Here is a 19,826-nt window from a genome sequence, read left to right as displayed (position 1 = left end):
GGCGAATGACATCAAAAAGGGAATCGTTACCTCAACCTTTTTGAAGATCTCCACCATCTTGGGGTCGAGCTCCATCTGCTTTCTGGACTTCCTAGCAAGGTGTGGAAATGGAATGGGAATGGCTTCTCTTGTAACTTCAGCTTCTTTTGGTACTCCATTCCTTGGTTGAGCCTCTTCTTCTTCAACCATGTCTTGTGCTTCTTCTTCTTCTTCAGCATCCTCTTCCTCAACAATGTCTTCAACTTGAATGTCTTCCTTCGAGCTTGGTTCCTCATGACCCCTCTCTTGCGGTGTGGTTCCAGACCTCAAAGTAATGGCATTGATTCCACCTTTAGGGTTGGGTAAAGGTTGAGAAGGTAGTGCATTGGAGCTAGAAGGTTGATTGTTGGGATTGGATGGTGGTTCCATCCGGGAGATGGGAGCTTGTAAGGTAAAGGTAAGACCAGTGATGCTTGAGGTAAGTGTATTCTGCAGGTCTTTCTGTCCTTGTACAATAGAATGAAGCATCTCATCATTGAAAGAGGAAGGGGGATAAGTAATTTGAGGGGCTTGCTGTTGGTTGTTCTGAGGTGCTTGGGCTTGCCTTTGATGAGGCGCCCGGTACGTCTGGCCTTGGTTCTACTGTTGGTATGGGGGTTCTGCTGATACCTGTTCTACTGATTGTTATTGTTGTTCCACTTCTGATTTTCACCGTTGTCTCTGCCTCCTTGGTTGTAGTTGTCCCTCCATCCCTGGTTGGAGTTGTCCTGCCAACCTTGATTGTAGTTATTACCTTGGTTATAATTGCTGCATTGTTGATAGTATCCTTGATTCGGGCGGTCATAGAAATTATGAGTGGCTACTAAGGTGCTGTCTTCTTGTTGGAGCTGCGGACATTCATCAGTGTATGAGAATAGCAAGCACATATTCCGCACACTCTTTGAGGAACCAACTGTTGACACTGTTGTTGTGGGAGAGGCTGAGGTTGTTGTTGATTCAGCTGCAGCTGCTTCAGTATGTTGGTCATCTCTCCCAGAGTCTGTGTGAGAGCAGCAGTCTCGCTACTAGAGGAAACCTCCGTAATAGCCTTAGGATGGTTGTTCCTGTGCCTGACATTCCGGGTAGACTCAGCTAGATCGGTGATCAGTTGCCACGCTTTTATCACCGTCTTGTACTTCTTCAGAGAACCATTACTCGCAGCATCTAATGTAGTCTTATCCTGAGGCTTCATGCCTTGTGTGAAGTAGCTAATCAACATCAACTGGTCAATCTTGTGGTGGGGCCATGAGTCTAAGAGATTCCTGAAGCGTTCCCAATACTCATAAAGGGTCTCTGATTCGCCTTGGATAATGCAAGAAATTTCTTTTCTCAGTCTGTCTATGACTTCAGCTGGAAAGTATTTTTCCAGGAATTCCCTTCTGAGCAGATCCCAATTAGTAACAATTTCTTCAGGTTGAGTGTAGAACCACTCCCTTGCCTTTTCCTCAAGAGAAAACGGGAAAGCATACAGCCAGATAGTAGTCTCATCTCCACCATGACGCCTAGTAGTTGAGCAGGCTGTTTGAAAATCTCTGAGGTGCTTTATGGACTCTTGAGCAGGTAAGCCATGAAACTTGGGCAGTAAGTTGATTAGCACAGTCTTCAGTTCAAAATCTGCAGTCAGATTTGGGTGACGCGCTTGATACGGTTGCAGTGTAAAGTCTGGAGCTCCTGCTTCCTGGAGAGTAATCATTCGGGGCTCCGCCATATTACCTGCACGTAAGTAAATAGAATCACTAGAAGAGGAGCTTGTTTCTTCCTCAAATGGCACTTCAAATTCGCCCTCAGATGAGATGGGTGAATTGGTGGTAACCACTTCATCGCCCTCAGAGGCTAACCGACGCCGAGCTCGCCTAATACGTGAAATAGTTCTTTCAATTTCAGGATCAAACGCGGCTAAGCTCGAATCAGGCAATGAACGCGTCATTCAATGAAAGAAACATACAACTCATGGTAATAAAATAAAATAAAATATGCAAATATGTCAAATAAAAAAATATTTACACCAACCAATAATTTAGCACACTATTGCAACTCCCCGGTAACGGCGCCAAAAATTGAATGATGGTCGAGTTTTGCTCGAAGGTCTAAAATTTCTCTCTTAGAAAGAAGAACTTCGTTGTAAGCATATCTCCAAACCAACAAACAACTCCCACATCAAAAATTTGAGTTGTCACAAATAACAAACCCCAAATAAGAATTAACCGAAGTATTTGAACTCCGGGTCGTCTCACAAGGAATTGCAATGAAGTGCTCAATTATTGGCTATAAGGAACAAAGGGGGTTTGATTGATAAGGGATAAGAAAGTAAAGGGGCAAGAATTAAATGACAAGAAGAATAAATTAAGCAAGTAACTAAAGAAAGCAAGTAATAAAGAGAGACATTCATGGCAAGGTTTGAGATTATAGGCTTTCTATCCTAGTCATTAATCATAACAATACTTAACAAGAATTTATCTTATTTCGTCACCCCCAATGTTGGAAGAAGGTATAAGTTATCTTCCATTAAAGAAAGTCAAACAAGACTAGTTAATCTCAAGTCAAAAATCCTAATCAACTCACTATTTGAATTAGTAAGAGATTAGCGTCATTGAAAATGATATTAACTAACACTACAAGATTTATATATATTTGTGGGTGTTTTTTAAAGGGGGTTTTTAAAAACCTCCACAATATATTTTATTTATGACATTTTAATAAACTCCCACAGATTAACAATCTAACTCCACCGTTATAATTATCAAGTAATTAAAACTCTTTCAATATCCATGAGAACACTCGAACAGAGAACTGAAGAGTCAAAGCTCATCGAAACCCTAAGCTTGCGATAGATATCTCCACCGCCATCTCCGCCGCTGCCTCCGCCGCCATGGCCGCCGCTAGAGTTCATCTTCTTTCTACTTCTGCCATAAAGCCATTGAGATCGAGCCAAGGCATCTCTTTCACCAACGCGTTTCCAAATCTAATCGCAACGCCCAAGCCTTTGAGATCGAGAGAAAGTACCTCTTCGGTCAACTCTCCTCCGCCAATGACGCTCATGTTCTCCATCGGCATTCTATCCCTTGTGTACGCTCTTCTTTCCACTCGTTCTCAGTTTCTGGTTCTCCTTCTCTTTTTCCTTTTTATTCGTTTTTGTTGTTTTTCATCCGCAAATTCTGAATGCTTTGCTATGTGATATAACATTGTTTCAAATTATCAAGCACTCCAAGTATTTGATGAATTGTTTATTCTCTTAATTGAAATTCTGATAAATTAATTTGCTAATTTTTGAATTTTGATTTCGTGATACTCTTTTATTTTGATACTAATATTTCGTGATACTGATAAATTGAGATTCAAGTGTGTTCCCTACAGCATTGGGTGTGAATCCAATGATCACTGTTCAGGCTATAGCTTATTACACAACACAATCTGTTCTTGAAGTTCTTGGAAGGAAAAGGTGTTGATGAATTATATAAAAAAAAAACTTTTCTCTGCTTCTGTATCTCCAGTGGTCTAGAATGAAAATCTTTGTTCAAATAACACACGTTGAGAAAAAGAAAATTGTAATAACTGTTAAGAGAGTTGTTCAATCATTCTGAGTGTTTAGTGTATTAGTGTTTATTTTGTCATAACATCTTTTAGTTAAAACTTTTGAGGCTTTAATAGTCATCTTAAGTTAGTAAAAAGTAGATTTAGACAACCTTCATGTCCTTACATAACACTGAATATTTTTTCTAATCTTATATATTTCAATGGCACATATATACAGTGAGAGAAACTTGACATCTATATCAAATTGAAATTTAAGATGATAGTGATATACTTTTGGACCAAGTTTAGTAAAAATTTGAGAAGACCATGGCAGATTATCTTTGAAGCTCAAACAATACATTTTCAGTATCAATGAACAAGGCAGCCACATGAGTTTAGAATTCAGATCTGATTAATAACATAATTAATAAATTAATTTTATTTAGAAACAGCTATGTTGCATGGTGTTTGTTAAATCTCAAATTGGCTACGTCTATGATCACATAATAAAAAATTTATGCAGACTTCATGATTTGAAGCAGTTAGGTGAGTCAACTTACTACATATGAATGATATTTTGTTATTATTACTTCTAATTCCACTATTTTGTTATTATTACTAATATGATATGATATTTTGCCTAGGATTACTGCATGATGTTGGCCATGGTCCCTTCAGCCACATGTTTGAGGGCAAGTTCCTTTCCCGGGTCTTTAATGGTGACAAATGGTAATTCTATGATGTGCTTGTTAATTCAGGTTTTCTGACTTCTCTCCGTACATTGAAGTTTCTTCACATGATTAATAGCACATGTTTCCCACTTCTTCCAACAACATTCCAAAAAAATATATTTTCTGAATTTTTTTATTTCTATTTAAGGAGTTAAATTGACTTTCTAAAACCTGCAACAATGTGTTGGTTGAGAATTCATCCTTTTGAATTAACATTACTTTCAGGTCCCATAAGAAAATGTCAGCGAAGATGATAGATTACATGGTTGATGAACATAATATTGATATTGATCCTGAACTCCTCAAGAAAGTGAAGGTTAGACCTTAGATGTATGAAGTGTTTGTGGAATATATACATATATGTTTCTTTTCTCGTTTACATTTTGTAAATTGATACATCATGGACCTCTAAGCCAGGAGTAAAATATTACTTATTTCCTGTGATTTTATATGTTCCAATAATATTTTTGGTTGACTGCAGGGTCTATGCATCAGTTTGAAAGTGAAGTATGCTCTCTTATTTCTATTTACTGTTCTGTTTTCATCATTTAGCCTTTGAGATGAAGCATGGAAGAGAGGTACTCTTCTTCTCTATTATTTCTTGCTCTCTTTTCAAATTTTAATTCTGTTTATATATAATGTGTGCAGCTAGACTCACAATTTAAGAAAAGAAACCATTCAGCAACAATATTAAAATATTTAAAAAAATAAATATTTGAATATCAGTATTAATTTGATATCATGTGCATAGTTTAAGTATTAATTTGATATCATGTGCAACAATTCTCTTTATTACTATTATTATTTACTTTTTTTAAATTAAAACGGGACTTAAGCCGATGAGAACTATAATCATTTGGGGTATGGAAATTTCTCTACAATCATTATCAATAATACTCCTAAGGTCCTAGGAAGCATATCAACAAAATGAAAATTAAAATTTCTCTCCGATTCCGATTCTGCGAAACCTTTTCCATTCCTACAAATGAGTGCAGGTACCATTTGCTTATTCTATTCCTTGCCAAATTTATTATTATTATTAGGGTTTAAGTGATTTATATAAGCACTAGTTGGATTTTAATTGAAGCGCCTGAGGAATTTTTGCTTAAATTTATGTTTCTTTAAATATGAATTTTTTCTTCTATCGTGTGAATTTGGTGAAATAGTGAAGAAAATGATTGATAGTTGGTTTGATACATTTATTGATTATAATAGGTGACACATTTGGTGGCAATAGAGGGCTCCGTCCAGTGCCTCCTGAAAAGAGTATTTTCCCATTAGACCACATGCATTTATGTGACCTGGTCATAAGGAAAGTAATTAATTCTTCCCTTATTTGGTCATAAGGAAGATGTTTACAAGGAATTATTAGGGGATAAATTATTTCTCATCAATTTTTTGTGTGTTGTGTTTGTTTCAGGAGAAGAAAGAATATTTGGGTTGTCTGAAAACTGCGGGTCACCAGTCTGAAAAATGCAGGGACTTCTCGAAAAAGTACTTGTAGTGCTGAATGGAAAAGTGAGTCTGGATTTTCTGTGTTATAAATATCATATTTGATTGGCTGTAGTGTTTTTCTTTGTGTAGGTTAGCATAAGTTGGAATGTTTTTAGTGCACTGTTTCTTTTTTCTCTTCTGTCATGTTTTTAATCTTTGGAGCACAATATTGTGGTATGAGTTGGTTTTTGTTCTGTTTACAGTACAAAAGATTGGAGCATAAAGCAGAAGAAAAGGTACAAGCCCTGAAGGAGATTAGAGAGACAGTGAATCACAGGAATCATATAGATGGCAGTGTGAAATTGATTAGTACTTCATTATTTGGTGTTCCTAAAGTTAAGCAACAATTTGGTAAACAATTGATTGCTTTTTAACATAGTTTCACTTATTTTTCCTTGCTAATATTGTTATTTTATTGTCTTGAAAATATTGTTAATTAGTTGAACATCATATAATGATTGTCTTAAATATTTACACAAGTAATGTACGTATAGTATAGTAGTGGAGTTAAGAGTTGGAATAAACACTGTTGGACTTGTTATCCATATATATTTACACAAATAGGATATACTTCCAATACTTATGTCTTGAAATAAACACTCTTGGACTCTCTTGTAGTGTATTTGTTGGAATAAATGAAGTCTCAGCTCAAAGTTGCTGCTGTTGTTGCTATTAGCTAGCTTTGGATTCAGCACTCATTCCATGGTTAGTGCCACTATTGACAATACATTTGGTTTTTGTAGAGCAATTGGTAATTGACTCTCTAATTGATGTCACTACACTAGAAGGATAACTTAAGATTAATGATATTTAAGCATTTGTATTTGATATGGTAAGAAGTGTATTATTTTAGTGATTACTGGTTTACACCCTTTTGAAATTTTTTCTGTATCTTTCATGAGAATTGTGATTCATTTACGGGTAGTAGGCTATGTTAATCTGTTTTTGACTAGATTGGCTTAACTTTGAAGCTTACAATTGTGTATTGAATTTAATTGGATTATCTTGTTTTGTGGTGATTTTATGGAATTCCTGAACCGAATTGGTGTTTAAAACTTATCTTTGAGTGTGTTTACTATTTTTGATATTAAAAAAAATAAATTTTTAATTTGAGAGTATGTAGATGAGATGAGATTAATGAATAGTTTGAAATTAAAATAAATAAATAATTACAGAGTTTGTGGAGGTTTGAAAATTTCACAAAATAGTTATTTTGTTAAATTAAAAAATTAATTTGTGGAGGTTTTAAACTACCACAAAAGTGATTTAAAATCGTCACAAAAGTCCAATATAAAACCCCACTAAACACACATAAAACCCCCCCCCACTAAATAGATTGTGGAGGTTTTTAGAAACCTCCACAAAAGACCTCGTGGCACCTCAAATTTTGGGGGTTTTAGAAACCTCTACAAACCATTTGGTGGGGGTTATAAACCTCCACAAATAAGAAAAAAAACTGCCACAAATAAACAAAAATCTTGTAGTGTAACAACTCTAGATCACCAATCTAAATTGGGTATTAATGACTCAAGATTGCCCAATTACTCTTTCCAAGCCAAGAATGCTCAAAAGCTACTCTAAAGCCCAACCAAGCATTTTGTCAAACACTTGGAAGGCACAAAAGGAAAGCATAGTAAAAATGCAAGAATAATAAATTTACCAACTACCAATTGCAAGAAAGTAAATCAACAACTCAAATCAACAATAAAAAGAACATCAAACATTAAATTTCATTAAAAGAGATCTAAATCCAACATGAGCATCCATGAACATAAAAGAGAGCAGAAAAGGGAAATTAACAAGAAAACTAAGAGAATCAAAGTGTAGAAGCATGAAATTGTAGAAGAAACAAGATGAGAACAATAATCAAAACCTAGATCTAAGATGGAATTAAGCCTAAGAACCCTAATTCTAGAGAGAAGAGAAAGCTTCTCTCTCTAGAAACTAAACTACATGATGCCAAAACTTCAAAAATTGCTCCCCCCTTGCCCAAGCTTGAATTCTGCATGAAATAGCATCAGAAATGGGTTGGATTGGGCCCAAAATGAGCTACAAATCGCTGGCCACGATTTCACTTTAGTGAACCATATGCTCCATTGGCACGCACACTTACAGTGCGCGTGCGCGCCCCTATACATCAGGAAACTATGGCAAATTTTATATCATTTAGAAGCCCCGAGTGTTAGCTTTCCAACGCAACTGGAACCGCCTCATTTGGACCTCTGTAGCTCAAGTTATGGTCGATTGAGTACGAAGAGGTCAGACTTGACAGCTTTACGGTTCCTTCATTTCTTCATGAGTTCTCCCACTTTGCATGCTTTTCTCCTCACTTCTTCCATCCAATACTTGCCTTATGAACCTGAAATCACTCAACAAACATATCAAGGCATCAAATGGAATTAAAGTGAATTGAATTTAGCTATTTTAAGGCCTAAAAAGTATGTTTTCACACTTAAGCACAAATTCAGGGAGAATTGCAAAACCATGCTATTTCATTGAATAAATGTGAGAAAAGTTGATAAAATTTTCCAAATTAAGTACAAGATAAATCACAAAATTGGGGTTTATCATTGAACAAGCAGAAAATTGCCGATTAAGAATTTATAGTGAAAATAGTGTTGCAAGTACAGTTCTTAACCGATTAAAATCCCGCTTATAAATTTAGAAAGAGTGTCACAATTTTAAGAACAAAATTACTGGAGTAGAAATCCCAAGTCGTCTCCCAACGAGTTGACAAAAGAGTGCTATTTTATTAATCAGAAATTTTTTCTGAGAATTTTTAGATCTGGAGAACGGAAAATTAAAATAATAATTAATTAAAGCAAGGAAAATTAATGAGAGAATTTATATAATTAAAATAAAAGCCTTGACCAGGAGAAGATTAATTGGAATTTCTATCCTTGTTGAATTTTTCAAGTGTAATGGTAATAGGTTGTTGCTTCTACTTAGTTATCCTTTACTAAATAAAGGAAAGTCAAGTAACTAACCAGCTATGATTCCTAATTCCTAATCCTCTCCTAAGGAAGAATTAGAGTTAGAGACTAGAGAACCAACCAACAACTTCTAATTCCCAATTGACACTTGAGTATTCTAACTCAAAGGTCTCCTTTTAATCAACTCCCAAGTCAAGTTGGGAGTCTACTCCATTGACATGAATACAACCTTCCTAGACATATAAAGGGAATAAAAAGAAGACATGATAAACTAAATAAAATAATAACTGAAAATTAATTAAAGGTAAAAAGAGTTCTTTGCATTAATAAATCCCAAAATCATAAATATACGTATCTGAACAGGGTTAATGGGCGATTAAAAGAGTAAGGGAATAAGGAAACAAACTAGAATAATGAAAACTTCAACGGAGGTAGTGACTCTTCTCAATATCCAAATCAAAAGCATAAAACTCTAAAACTGTGTATGTAAAGAAACCTAGAGGAAGTAGTTATTTCTCTCTAAGATTCTAATCTAAAACTAAAAACTATATGAATGAGAATGTGTGTTGAGTCTCTACTTGTCCCCTGGCTCTAGTCTGTGTTTCCGGGCCAAAAACTGGGTCCAAACTCAGCCCAAAATCACCCCGAACGTCTTCTGCATTTTCTACATGTGGCGCATGTGACGCGTACGCATCAGTCACGTGTATGTGTCGATAGTCAGGTGCGCGCACGCGTCGCCATAAAAATCTCCAAATTACACGCACGTATGAGCCATGCGTGCGCGTCGCTCCTCGCTGGTTGTCTCCTTAGTTTCTTGTCTTCCTTCCATTTTTGCAAGCTTCCTCTAAGTCATTCCTACCCTATAAAGCCTGAAAACACTTAACGCACAGATCACGGTATCGAATGGTATAGAGGGGAATTAAAATACACAATTTAAAGGCTTAGGAAGCAAGTTTTCAACCATAGAACAAAATTGGAAAGGAATTGTAAAATCATGCAAATTGTGTGAATAAGTGTGCAAAGACTTGATAAAAACCACTCAAATTAGCACAAGATAAACCATAAAATAGTGGTTTATCACTCTTCTTCTCACTTCCCTCTCTGTTGCCTTATGCCGAATTTATTTGGCACTTTTACCGTACTAAAAACCCACGGGTCATGGGGGTATATTTATTATTTTTCATATGCAGGTCCAGGTACTCAGCAGTGAGTTGTGATTCATCTGAGAGATGGCGAAGATCATTGAATTCTGCTTCATTTTTGTTTAGAATCTCTTCGTACTTGTTTTAAAAAAGTTATATTATGTATTTATGCTTTTTGAAAACTTGCTTCTAGAGGCTTTTATGTATCTTTTGGGAGAGGTAGGAGATATTATTGTCAAACTGATTTTATTCTGTACAATAGCCGGCCTAAACTTCGTAGGTCGCTACTAGTGGCTAATTACTTATGTTATATATTTATATCATATCTTTATCTTATCTTCCTTTACTGTTTTATCTTTATATCGCTTTTCAAACGTGCTTTATCTTCTATTTTATCGATATGTGAGTGTTTCAATTTGCGATTTTATTTTACTCTTTTTCAAGCTTCTAGTTTAATACTTCCTTTCAACTTAGATGTATATTTATGTATTATAATCCACCTTGAGAATCGTACCACCTTATTATTATTGACTTATGACTCGCGCATAAGGATTTGAATATTAGGGTGTTACATTATGATATCAAAGCAGTTTGTCCTCATGAGCCAGAGGGATGGACTGCTTATGCTTCAATGCATACTCTGAATTATGCTTGTGCTATTTAGGATATCTGATTGATATGTTTAGCATGAAGTTCATGAGTATACTTTTGGAAAATTGAAGTACTTAACTTGAGATATTGAGACTGATCACCTTGATATCATTTGTTTTGTATGGATAGGACCCGAAATGGTAACTCATAGACGGGGTTGAGGACGGAAGGAGAATAAGGGATCTGCTTCTACTGGCAATAAGGCCGAATTTCTGGCAGCAATGACCTAACTTATCAACAATATACAAGCTAGTGCGGCAACTACAAATCAAGCGATGAGAGAATGAATGAAAATGGTAACGAATTTGGAGGAAGCTCAACTGAAGTTCCAATGACATTGGCAACCTTTTTGAAGGTTAACCCCTCTATGTTCAGAGGATCGAATAACCTGACGAAAGCTTACAACTGATTTAGAGCAATAGGGAGAGCATTGCAGGCGCAACACGTATCCGAAGGTCAATTGGTGGAGTTTGCTGCTTATCAACTGCTGGAAAAGCTCAACATTGGTGGCAAGGAGCTTACCATCTTCTTCAACAAGGAAACAGAAATGAGGTGATCACTTGGAAGGTTTTTCGAGAAAAGTTTTACAAGAAGCATTTCCTGAATTCCGTGAGACAAGCCAAGGAGGTAGAGCTACTTCAACTAAGACAAGAAACAATGACCGTGTCTGCTTATACAAGTAAGTTTGAGGAGCTGTGTCATTTCTCAAGAGTTTGTCAGGGAGCTCTTAAAGGGTATGAGGAGTGAAAGTGCATGAAGTACTAGGACGGTTTGAGAGATGATATTATACGAGCTGTGGTACCTCTTGAGATTAAGAGTTTTGTGGAGTTGGTGAACAAAAGTCATGTGGTGGAAGATTTCTCTAGGAAGAATATGAATGCGAGTACTAGTCGTGGTGGTTACTACAACCGAGGAGGTGCGAGGTCCTTTGCTCCCAGGGACCGAAACTTCAAGAGAGGGATTATGTTCAATAACCTCAACGTGGTTGAGCTACTTTCCAAGGGAACAACAACTATCAAGGAAGGAGGTACGGAAGGCAACCTCAAAATGAATTGACTTGTAGACGATGTGGAAGCTATCATCCGAAAACCTCATATTGAGCTAGACTGGGGCTTTGTTACAGTTATGAAGGAGCTGGTCACATGTCCTAGAACTATCCTGAAAAGACCAACTGGAATACTGGTAGAGCCCAATAGCAAGACCGTGTGTATGCTATCACGGTAGATGATGCTACTAAGTCAGATAATTTGATCAGAAATAAATGTGACATTGGTGTTAAAGTGTTAACTAATTTGTATGATACTGGAGAATTTCATTCATTCATAGACTTTGATAAGGTTGCTATATTAGGATTAAGGGTGTTGACATTATCATTTGATTTGCATATGCATACCCCTACTTCCAAAACTGTGGTGACTAGACTAGGATGTCAAGAAGTTCCTTCTAGGGTGGAAAATCGAGAATTTGTTCATGATTTTATCTGTTTGTCAATGACTGAGTTAGACTTGATTTTGGGTTTGGATTAGTTATCGATGATTCGGGTGTTGTTGGATTGCTTTGAGCGTTCTATTCGGTTTATGTCTGAGGAATCAGAAAGACCAGTGGTTGCGTGAAGTTATTACTTGAATGCGGTGAAAGTGAATTGTAGTGGGGCAGAGTACCAAGGATTTATCCTTTTGGCTGCAAATTCATTAGGGAAAGAGCAAGGCTTAGATCGAATACCAATTGTGTGAGAGTTTTCCAAAGCTTTTCATGAGGATATACTCGAGTTTCTACCACAGAGGGAGATTGAATTTGCAATATATTTAGTGCCGGGAGCCGAGAGCCGGGACGGTGTCAATTGCACCATATCGGATGGCACCTTTGGAATTGGTGGAGTTAAAGAAGCAATTAGAAGATTTGATAGAGAAGAACTTCATTCGACCAAGTGTTTTTTTGTGGGGAGCGCCTATGTTGCTAGTGAAAAAGAAGGATGGAGGCATGAGGTTATGCATTGATTACAGACAGTTGAATAATGTAACAGTGAAGAACAAATACTCTTTACCACAAATTAATGATCTGATGGAGCAGTTACAAAGAGCTAGCCTGTTTTCAAATATCGACCTAAGGTCAGGTGGTCAAATTAGAGTGAAAGAAGCTGACATTCCTAAGACGATGTTCCGAACTCGCTATGGTCACTATAAGTACGTGTGATGTCTTTTGGGATAACGAATGCCCCTGTTGTGTTCATGGATTAAATGAACCGGGTATTCTGACCCTTTTTGGATAAATTTGTGATAGTATTTATAGATGACATACTGGTGTATTCAAAAATTGAAGAGGATCATGAAGGGCATTTGAGAGTTGTGTTGCAAATCTTGAAAGAGAGGAAATTATATGCGAAGCTTTCGAAATGTGAATTTTGGAAAAGAGAAGTAAAGTTCTTAGGTCACGTGGTAAGTAAGGATGGAATTGTAGTGGATCCATCTAAGATTGAGGCAGTGACTGAGTGGAAGAGGTCGACGACCGTAACTGAGATCAAAAGTTTCTTAGGATTTGTTTGATACTATAGGAGGTTCATTAAAGGATTTTCACAAATTGCCTTGTCGAGATCAAAGTTGACGCGAAAGGAAGTTCCGTTTGTGTAGATGCCGGAGTGCGAAGAGAGTTTTAGACCTTGAAAGAAAGATTAACTTCAGCACCAGTACTTATCCTACCCGAGCCGAAGAACCGTTCGAAGTTTATTGCGATGCATCACTAAAGGGTTTAGGTTGCATGTTGATGCAACATCGTAACGTAGTGGCTTGTGCCTCACAGCAAGTGAGACTGCATGAAGTGAATTATCTGACGCATGACTTGGAGCTAGCAGCTGTGGTGTTTGCTTTAAAGATATGGAGACACTATTTGTAGGGGTTAAAGTTTAGTGTCTTCTCTGACAACAAGAGTTTGAAGTATGTTTTTTGTCAAAAAGAGTTGAATATGAGGCAGAGAAGGTGGATGGAGTTGATGAAAGACTACGATTTTGACTTGAATTATCATCCCGGAAAGGCGAATTGGTGGGGGATGCCTTGAGTAGGAAGTCTTTGAGTGTGGCATGGATGATGCTCAAGGAAGAGGAATTATTAAGTAAGTTTGCGAGTTTAAGGTTAGGAGTGGAGGATGTGGCCAAAGTTGTGGGTTTGAACCATTTGCAAATCACGAGTGACTTTAAGATTGAGATTAAGAAATTAGAAGAGAGTGAAGAGTTACAAAAAATGTTAAAGACTGTGGGACAAGGAAAATAGGAAGAGATTAAAAAGGATCAGGAAGGAATTTGGAGGTACAAGGAGAGAATTTGCGTACTAAGTGTGGAAAACTTGCGAAATGAAGTATTGTCTGAGGCTTATAAGAGTGGATTTTCCGTTCATCCTAGAGTTACTAAAATGTATCATGACTTGAAAAGAATGTTTTGGTGGCCCGGAATGAAGAGTGACGTGGCGGCGTATGTAGCTAAGTGTTTGACGTGTCAGAAAGTGAAAATTGAACATCAGAAGTCGTTTGGCATGTTACAACTATTAGAGGTTTCACAATGGAAATGAGAAGGCACCACTATGAATTTCATAACCAGTTTACCAATGACACGAGCTGGATTTGATGCGATTTGGGTGATTGTAGATTGGTTGACTAAATCAGCTCATTTTTTACCTATTCGAATGAAGTATTCCTTAGATGAATTGGCGAGAGTATATACTAAGGAGATTGTGAGATTACATGATGTGCCGACTACAATTGTATCGGATCGTGATCCCGGTTTCACTTTGAGGTTTTGAGGAGCCTTTTACAAGGCGTTTGGCACATGGTTGTGTCTGAGTACCGCTTATCATCCACAAACGGATGGACAATCCGAGAGAACAATTCAAACCTTAGAGGATATGTTGAGAGCATGTGTGTTGGATCAACTCGGCAGTTGGGATAGGTATATGCCATTAGTGGAGTTTGCCTATAAGAATACTTATCACGCGAGCATAGGGATGGCTCCTTATAAAGCGTTGCATGGACGGGAAGTGCTAATCACCTTTGTGTTAGTACCAGTGGCGGAGCTTAGTTCAGATAAGGGGGCCCCAAACTTTTTATAAAAAACTTAATAGTACTTTTTCAAAAGATAAAAAATAGTTCAATTGACTTAAATACTTTACTATGACTTAAACTATCTAATAAGTTCAATAAACAACACTCTCTCTATCTTTAAGTTCAAATATAAAAAATTAGATATTTTTTATTTATTTAATTTAATATTATTTTATATTTTACTATTTATTTAATTTAATTTTTTATATGATAAAAAAAATAGAATATTCAATAAGTATTAATATTATTGTATTTGTATAAATTGATAAAAAAAATTCAATAAATATTATAAATTTTAATATTTGTTCTTCTAACTTCTTCTTTACATATTTTACAGGATATATATTAAAATTTTTATATAAAATAATAATGAAAAATCAAAGAATTGATTAAGAAGGAGAACATATAACTTTTACAATATCAACACCTGTAGATAGTTCTTCTACTTTAATGAATCACGAAGAAAGTGAGATATAACCTTCAAAAGTTTAAAAAGTTACATCTGATGACTTTAACCTTAACTTTTTGGAACAAGATCTTGAAAAACAGCTTTAAATTTGGCAATATCACCCAAACCAGGGAGATGAGATTAGACGAGCTTATCTTAAATGGGGTCCATATCAAAAATATTTTGACAATTATTTTCTATCTGCCCTCCCCCCCTCAAATTTTGTTTCAAGTTCCGCCACTGGTTAGTATGAACCTGGAGAATCAAGTGTGCTAGGTCCTGAATTGGTAGCTGAGATGATGGAGAAAATCAAGAAGATGAGAAGTAGAATTCTCACTGCATAAAATCGTCAAAGGAGTTCTGCGAATCAACGAAGAAAGCCGTTAGAATTTGAAGAGGGGTGAACATGTTTTCTTGAGAGTTACTCTCACGACGGGCATTGGACAAGAAACTAAAACAAAGAAGTTAAATCTTCGATACATTAGTCCATTTGAAATCTTGAAGAAGGTTGGTTCCGTGGTGTATCAAGTGGCTTTGCCACCAAATCTTTTGAACTTGCATGACATGTTCCACGTTTCACTATTATGGAAGTATACTCCAGACGCGTCTCATGTATTGGAGACCGAATCAGTTCAATTGAGAGAGAATTTGACTTTTCAAATTGCCCTGATACGTTTTGATGATGCGAGTGTTAAAAAGCTCCGTGGAAAAGAAGTTCACTTGGTTAAGGTAGCTTAGAGTCGATAGTCATTGAGGAACATACTTGGGAGTTGGAAGTCGATATGAGGAAGGACTATCCACAATTATTTACAGGTAACTAAATTTTGAGGACAAAATTTTAAATAAGGTGGGTATGATATAAAACTCAGTCAAATCGTAATTAATTATGTAATTAATTAAATATGGACAAAATGGTTAGCAAATTTAGCAATCGTAATTTGATAATTTAAATATGATATTTGGACTCAGTGAATTTTTTTAGTCAGAAAATATTGTTTTTTTTGCGTAAAAATGCACACTGGGAATTTACCGGCTGAAATTTGTCCAGTACTGCAATTGAGAAAATTTATTATGAGTGAGAAAGGTTAAAAATTAAAATTTGTAATTGAGATGAAAAAAATATTTAAAACTCACATTAAAACGCTAATCTTAAAAGTTTTGGCAAAAAATTGGACCCAACGGGCCATATATATGAACTGGGCCCAAATTAGGCCAAAGCACAGCATATATATACCCTTACTAAAGCCATTTCAGCACCACCACCCTATTCATTTATGTTCCAATGCTAAAATGAATGAAGAGAAGGGAGAAGAGAGAAACCCTAACCTTTAAAACATTCAATCCACCATAAATTTCTCTATGGTGCTCCGATTGTCGCACAGTTTACGGCTACGTGAAACCCTCGTCATCCTCTACATTTATATCCAAAAAGATTGGTAAGATTTTTGAGTTCTTATACCCCATTTTCACAGTATATTATATTTTCGAGTTTAAGCTTTGGGTTTTGAGAAATTTTGTGATTTTGGTTGTTTATGAGTGCTCTAGTATGTGCCGTTGGTGAGTTTCATTAATCAATTTTGTGGGTTAAGCTAAGAAATCCTCATACCCTTGTGATTCATGAATTTTATAAACCCTAAGTTGATATATGTATGAAATTGTGTATATTAGAGTATTGGGTGCTTTTGGGTACACATTTGGGACTTGGAAATTGCTTGTGGAAGCATTCGGTGGAGTTTGGAGCGGAGACTTAGTGAAATTTCACAAGTAGAAATTTTGATTTTGACTTCCAAAGAGGTACGGTTTTAGTTTCATTTAAGTTCCATATAATGTAGTATGAAATCCTAGGCTAGATGCCCCTAGGATTACGTTTGAATTGTGTTTTTTTATGGATTTAATATGTGTGGATAATATGTTGTGATAATTAATGATTTAGATGAGAATAGTGTGATGATGCATAGTTGATGTGTTGTTGGAATTGGTGTTGGGTAGTGAATTATGCAATTATGAGTTATATATATGTTGAATTGATGAATATTCGACCAGATGTTGTGAATTTTTGGCCGGAGGCCATGGTAAGTTGCTGAATGTATTGTGTGAATGATGTTTGAAATTAAATGGAATTTGATCATGAATGTATGAAAAGTTGGAATTATTGATAGGATATTGGGAATTGAGGATTGAGATGCCAAGTGGATAGAATTTGAGTTGAAATAAATAAATGATGTAGGTTTTGAATTTGGTTGAGTGTGAATATGTGAATTGAGTTGGTTTGGGTTCATTTTGTTGATTGAAAATGGCTGAGGCTTGTGAATTTTTGGAAAATTGGTAAATTCGACTTTTTAGTAAAAACAGATTATTCACAAACTTCGGCGGGCCATAACTCAGTCCTCGATATTGAAAATTTTACAAAACTAGATTTTTATGAAAATTTATTTATCGATCTTTCCAACGGTTCAAGAATGGATGAAAAATGAATTTTGTACAAAAAGATATGAAGGTTTAAAAATTGGGTTCAAAAATTGAAAATTTCACTTATCAGCATTTTGAAATTATGCAACATTATGCGTACGCAGATGTGCCACGCGATGTGGAAGTTGCGCACTGACCAGATTCCCACATACGCAGAGGGAGGCAATGCGTATGCAGAAGTGCCAAAATTGCAAACTTGCGTACACGGACGTCGTACGCTACGTGAGCGAATCCCATTGCCCAAACCATCCGCGTATGCGAACATGTACATGCATACGCGACTTTGTCAAATTTACACTCATGCGAACGCAAGCATGTGCATGTGTACGCGACTTTGTCAATTTTTCTGAAAAGTGAATTTTTTAGTTTTTAACCATTCTTTTAGCCTTCTAACCCTTTATAAACCTCGATAAGAGTATAGAGCCGATGTAATTAAGGATAGAGGAGTTAGAATTGAGAATTAATGAGATGAGTTAGTGAATTGAATGAGAGGAACAAATTATGAGATGATGTATGATGAGAATGAATGCGATGATTGATTGTGAAGATGAATGGATGATGATGGATGAGTTTAATTAAGATTGAATATGATTTGAGATGAGATTGATAAAAAGAATGATAATGATTGTGAGATTGATATTGAACATGATTCTGATTGTGATATACTGGCCTGGGTAGATGCAGAGGCATTGATCCACTTGCTCCGGACTTGGTTTGAATCTCTTGGGATAGATGCAGAGATTCGCCCTCACTTGCTCCTGGTAGAGAATGATTTGAGATTTGAGAAATTATCTACGTTTCAGATTTCTTTGGGTAGATGCAGTGGGTCGGCTCCACTTGTTCCTTGTTGAGATCCGAGATTCTGTTGACCCTTCGACGCAAGTTGTGACCAGGCACTTAAACCCTTTGACCCTTTCAGATTTCACTTATGCAGTATTTATTTGGCACTTTTACCATACTTGGAACCTATGGATCCGGGGTGGTTCTCATTCCATATATATCTCTTATTTTTCAGATGTAGGTCAAGGTGCTCAGCAGTGAGTTGTGATTCATCTGAAAGATGACGAAGATCATTGAATTCTGCTTTACTTTTGTTTATAATCTCCTTGTACTTATTTTGAAAAACTTATATTATGTATTCATGCCTTTTGAAAACTTGCCTATAGAGGCCTTTATGTATCTTTTGGGAGAGATAGGAGATATTGTTGTCAAACTGATTTTATTCTGTATCCTAGCTGGCCTAAACTTCGCAGGTCGCGACTAGTGGCTAATTACTTATATTATATATTTATATCATGTCTTTATCTTATCCTTCTTTACTTCTTTATCTCTATATCACTTTCCAAACGCGCTTTATCTTCTGTTTTATCGATACATGAGTGTTTCGATTTGTGATTTTATTTTACTCATTTTTAGGCTTCTAGTTTAATACTTCCTTTCAACTTATATGTATATTTATGTATTATAATCCATCTTGAGAGTCGTACCACCTTATTATCATGGACTTATGACTCGAATATAATGATTTGAATATTAGGGATAACAAATGAGGGCATGCCTACGTAACATAATGGAGTTAAGTATACCTTAGTCTTTGTCCAAACCACGCTGCATCCCGTAATGGGTTTGATAAATTTCATTTTACCGTGTCAATTTTTGCATGTAAAACCCGACTGATTAATAAATATTTAATCAGAAAAATTAGAAAATAGAATTTTATAGTTTAATGTGATAGAGTAAATTAAAACAAGAATTTTGACACTAATTTTTAAAGAATTTGGTCCAAAATTGAGTCGAACGGGCCAAATTAGTCGAACCAGGCCCAAAACGGGCTCGTGGGCCCAACTAACCCACTTAACTTAGTGAGCTTCAGCTCACTCTCTCCCTCATTCAGCAAGCACGCTGAAACCATACATACAAGGGAAGAACACTCTTCCAAAAACATAAACCCTCACTTGATAATTAAATCCACATAACTTTTGATCTGGAGCTCCAATCGCCGCACTGTTTATGGCCACGCGACCACAACGTTGAGCTCTACAAAGCCCAATATATTATAAGGTATGGAAAGCACTTCTGTGTTTCAGTTTCCTCCTCCCTAAATTTTGAATTTAATGAACAATTATGTTAAAAATTGTTTAATTTCGGTGTTTAGGTTCGAATTAGCTTGCGAGTTTTATTGGGTGTGACTCACTTGAGCTGTGGGAAAGGTAAGAACCCTAACTCTCTTGTGAAATTGTTGAGATTTTGAGTTTAGAGATTAATTATAGTGATATATATGGTTTAGATTGAATGTTGTTGGTAAGAAAATCAACTGGAGGTCAAAACTTGTGATATTGGA

The 19,826-nt window shown here is 36.1% G+C and overlaps 1 protein-coding gene across 1 annotated transcript; it reads left to right on the top strand.

Moving 5' to 3' along the window:
- Nucleotides 1-2,730: 2,730 nt before the first annotated feature.
- LOC112775860 (uncharacterized) lies at nt 2,731-6,708 on the top strand. Its single transcript, XM_072227181.1, has 6 exons — nt 2,731-4,260; nt 4,488-4,578; nt 4,744-4,840; nt 5,478-5,780; nt 5,960-6,107; nt 6,375-6,708. Exons 1-3 carry the CDS (start codon nt 4,160-4,162, stop codon nt 4,819-4,821), a joined length of 270 nt encoding a protein of 89 aa, XP_072083282.1. The 5' UTR covers nt 2,731-4,159; the 3' UTR covers nt 4,822-4,840; nt 5,478-5,780; nt 5,960-6,107; nt 6,375-6,708.
- Nucleotides 6,709-19,826: the final 13,118 nt, after the last annotated feature.

The sequence above is a fragment of the Arachis hypogaea genome, chromosome 19, assembly GCF_003086295.3.
Source record: "Arachis hypogaea cultivar Tifrunner chromosome 19, arahy.Tifrunner.gnm2.J5K5, whole genome shotgun sequence".
Classification (NCBI taxonomy): Eukaryota; Viridiplantae; Streptophyta; class Magnoliopsida; order Fabales; family Fabaceae; genus Arachis; species Arachis hypogaea.
Note: the sequence above shows the minus strand (reverse complement) of the source record. Positions and strands in the feature narration are given on the sequence as shown.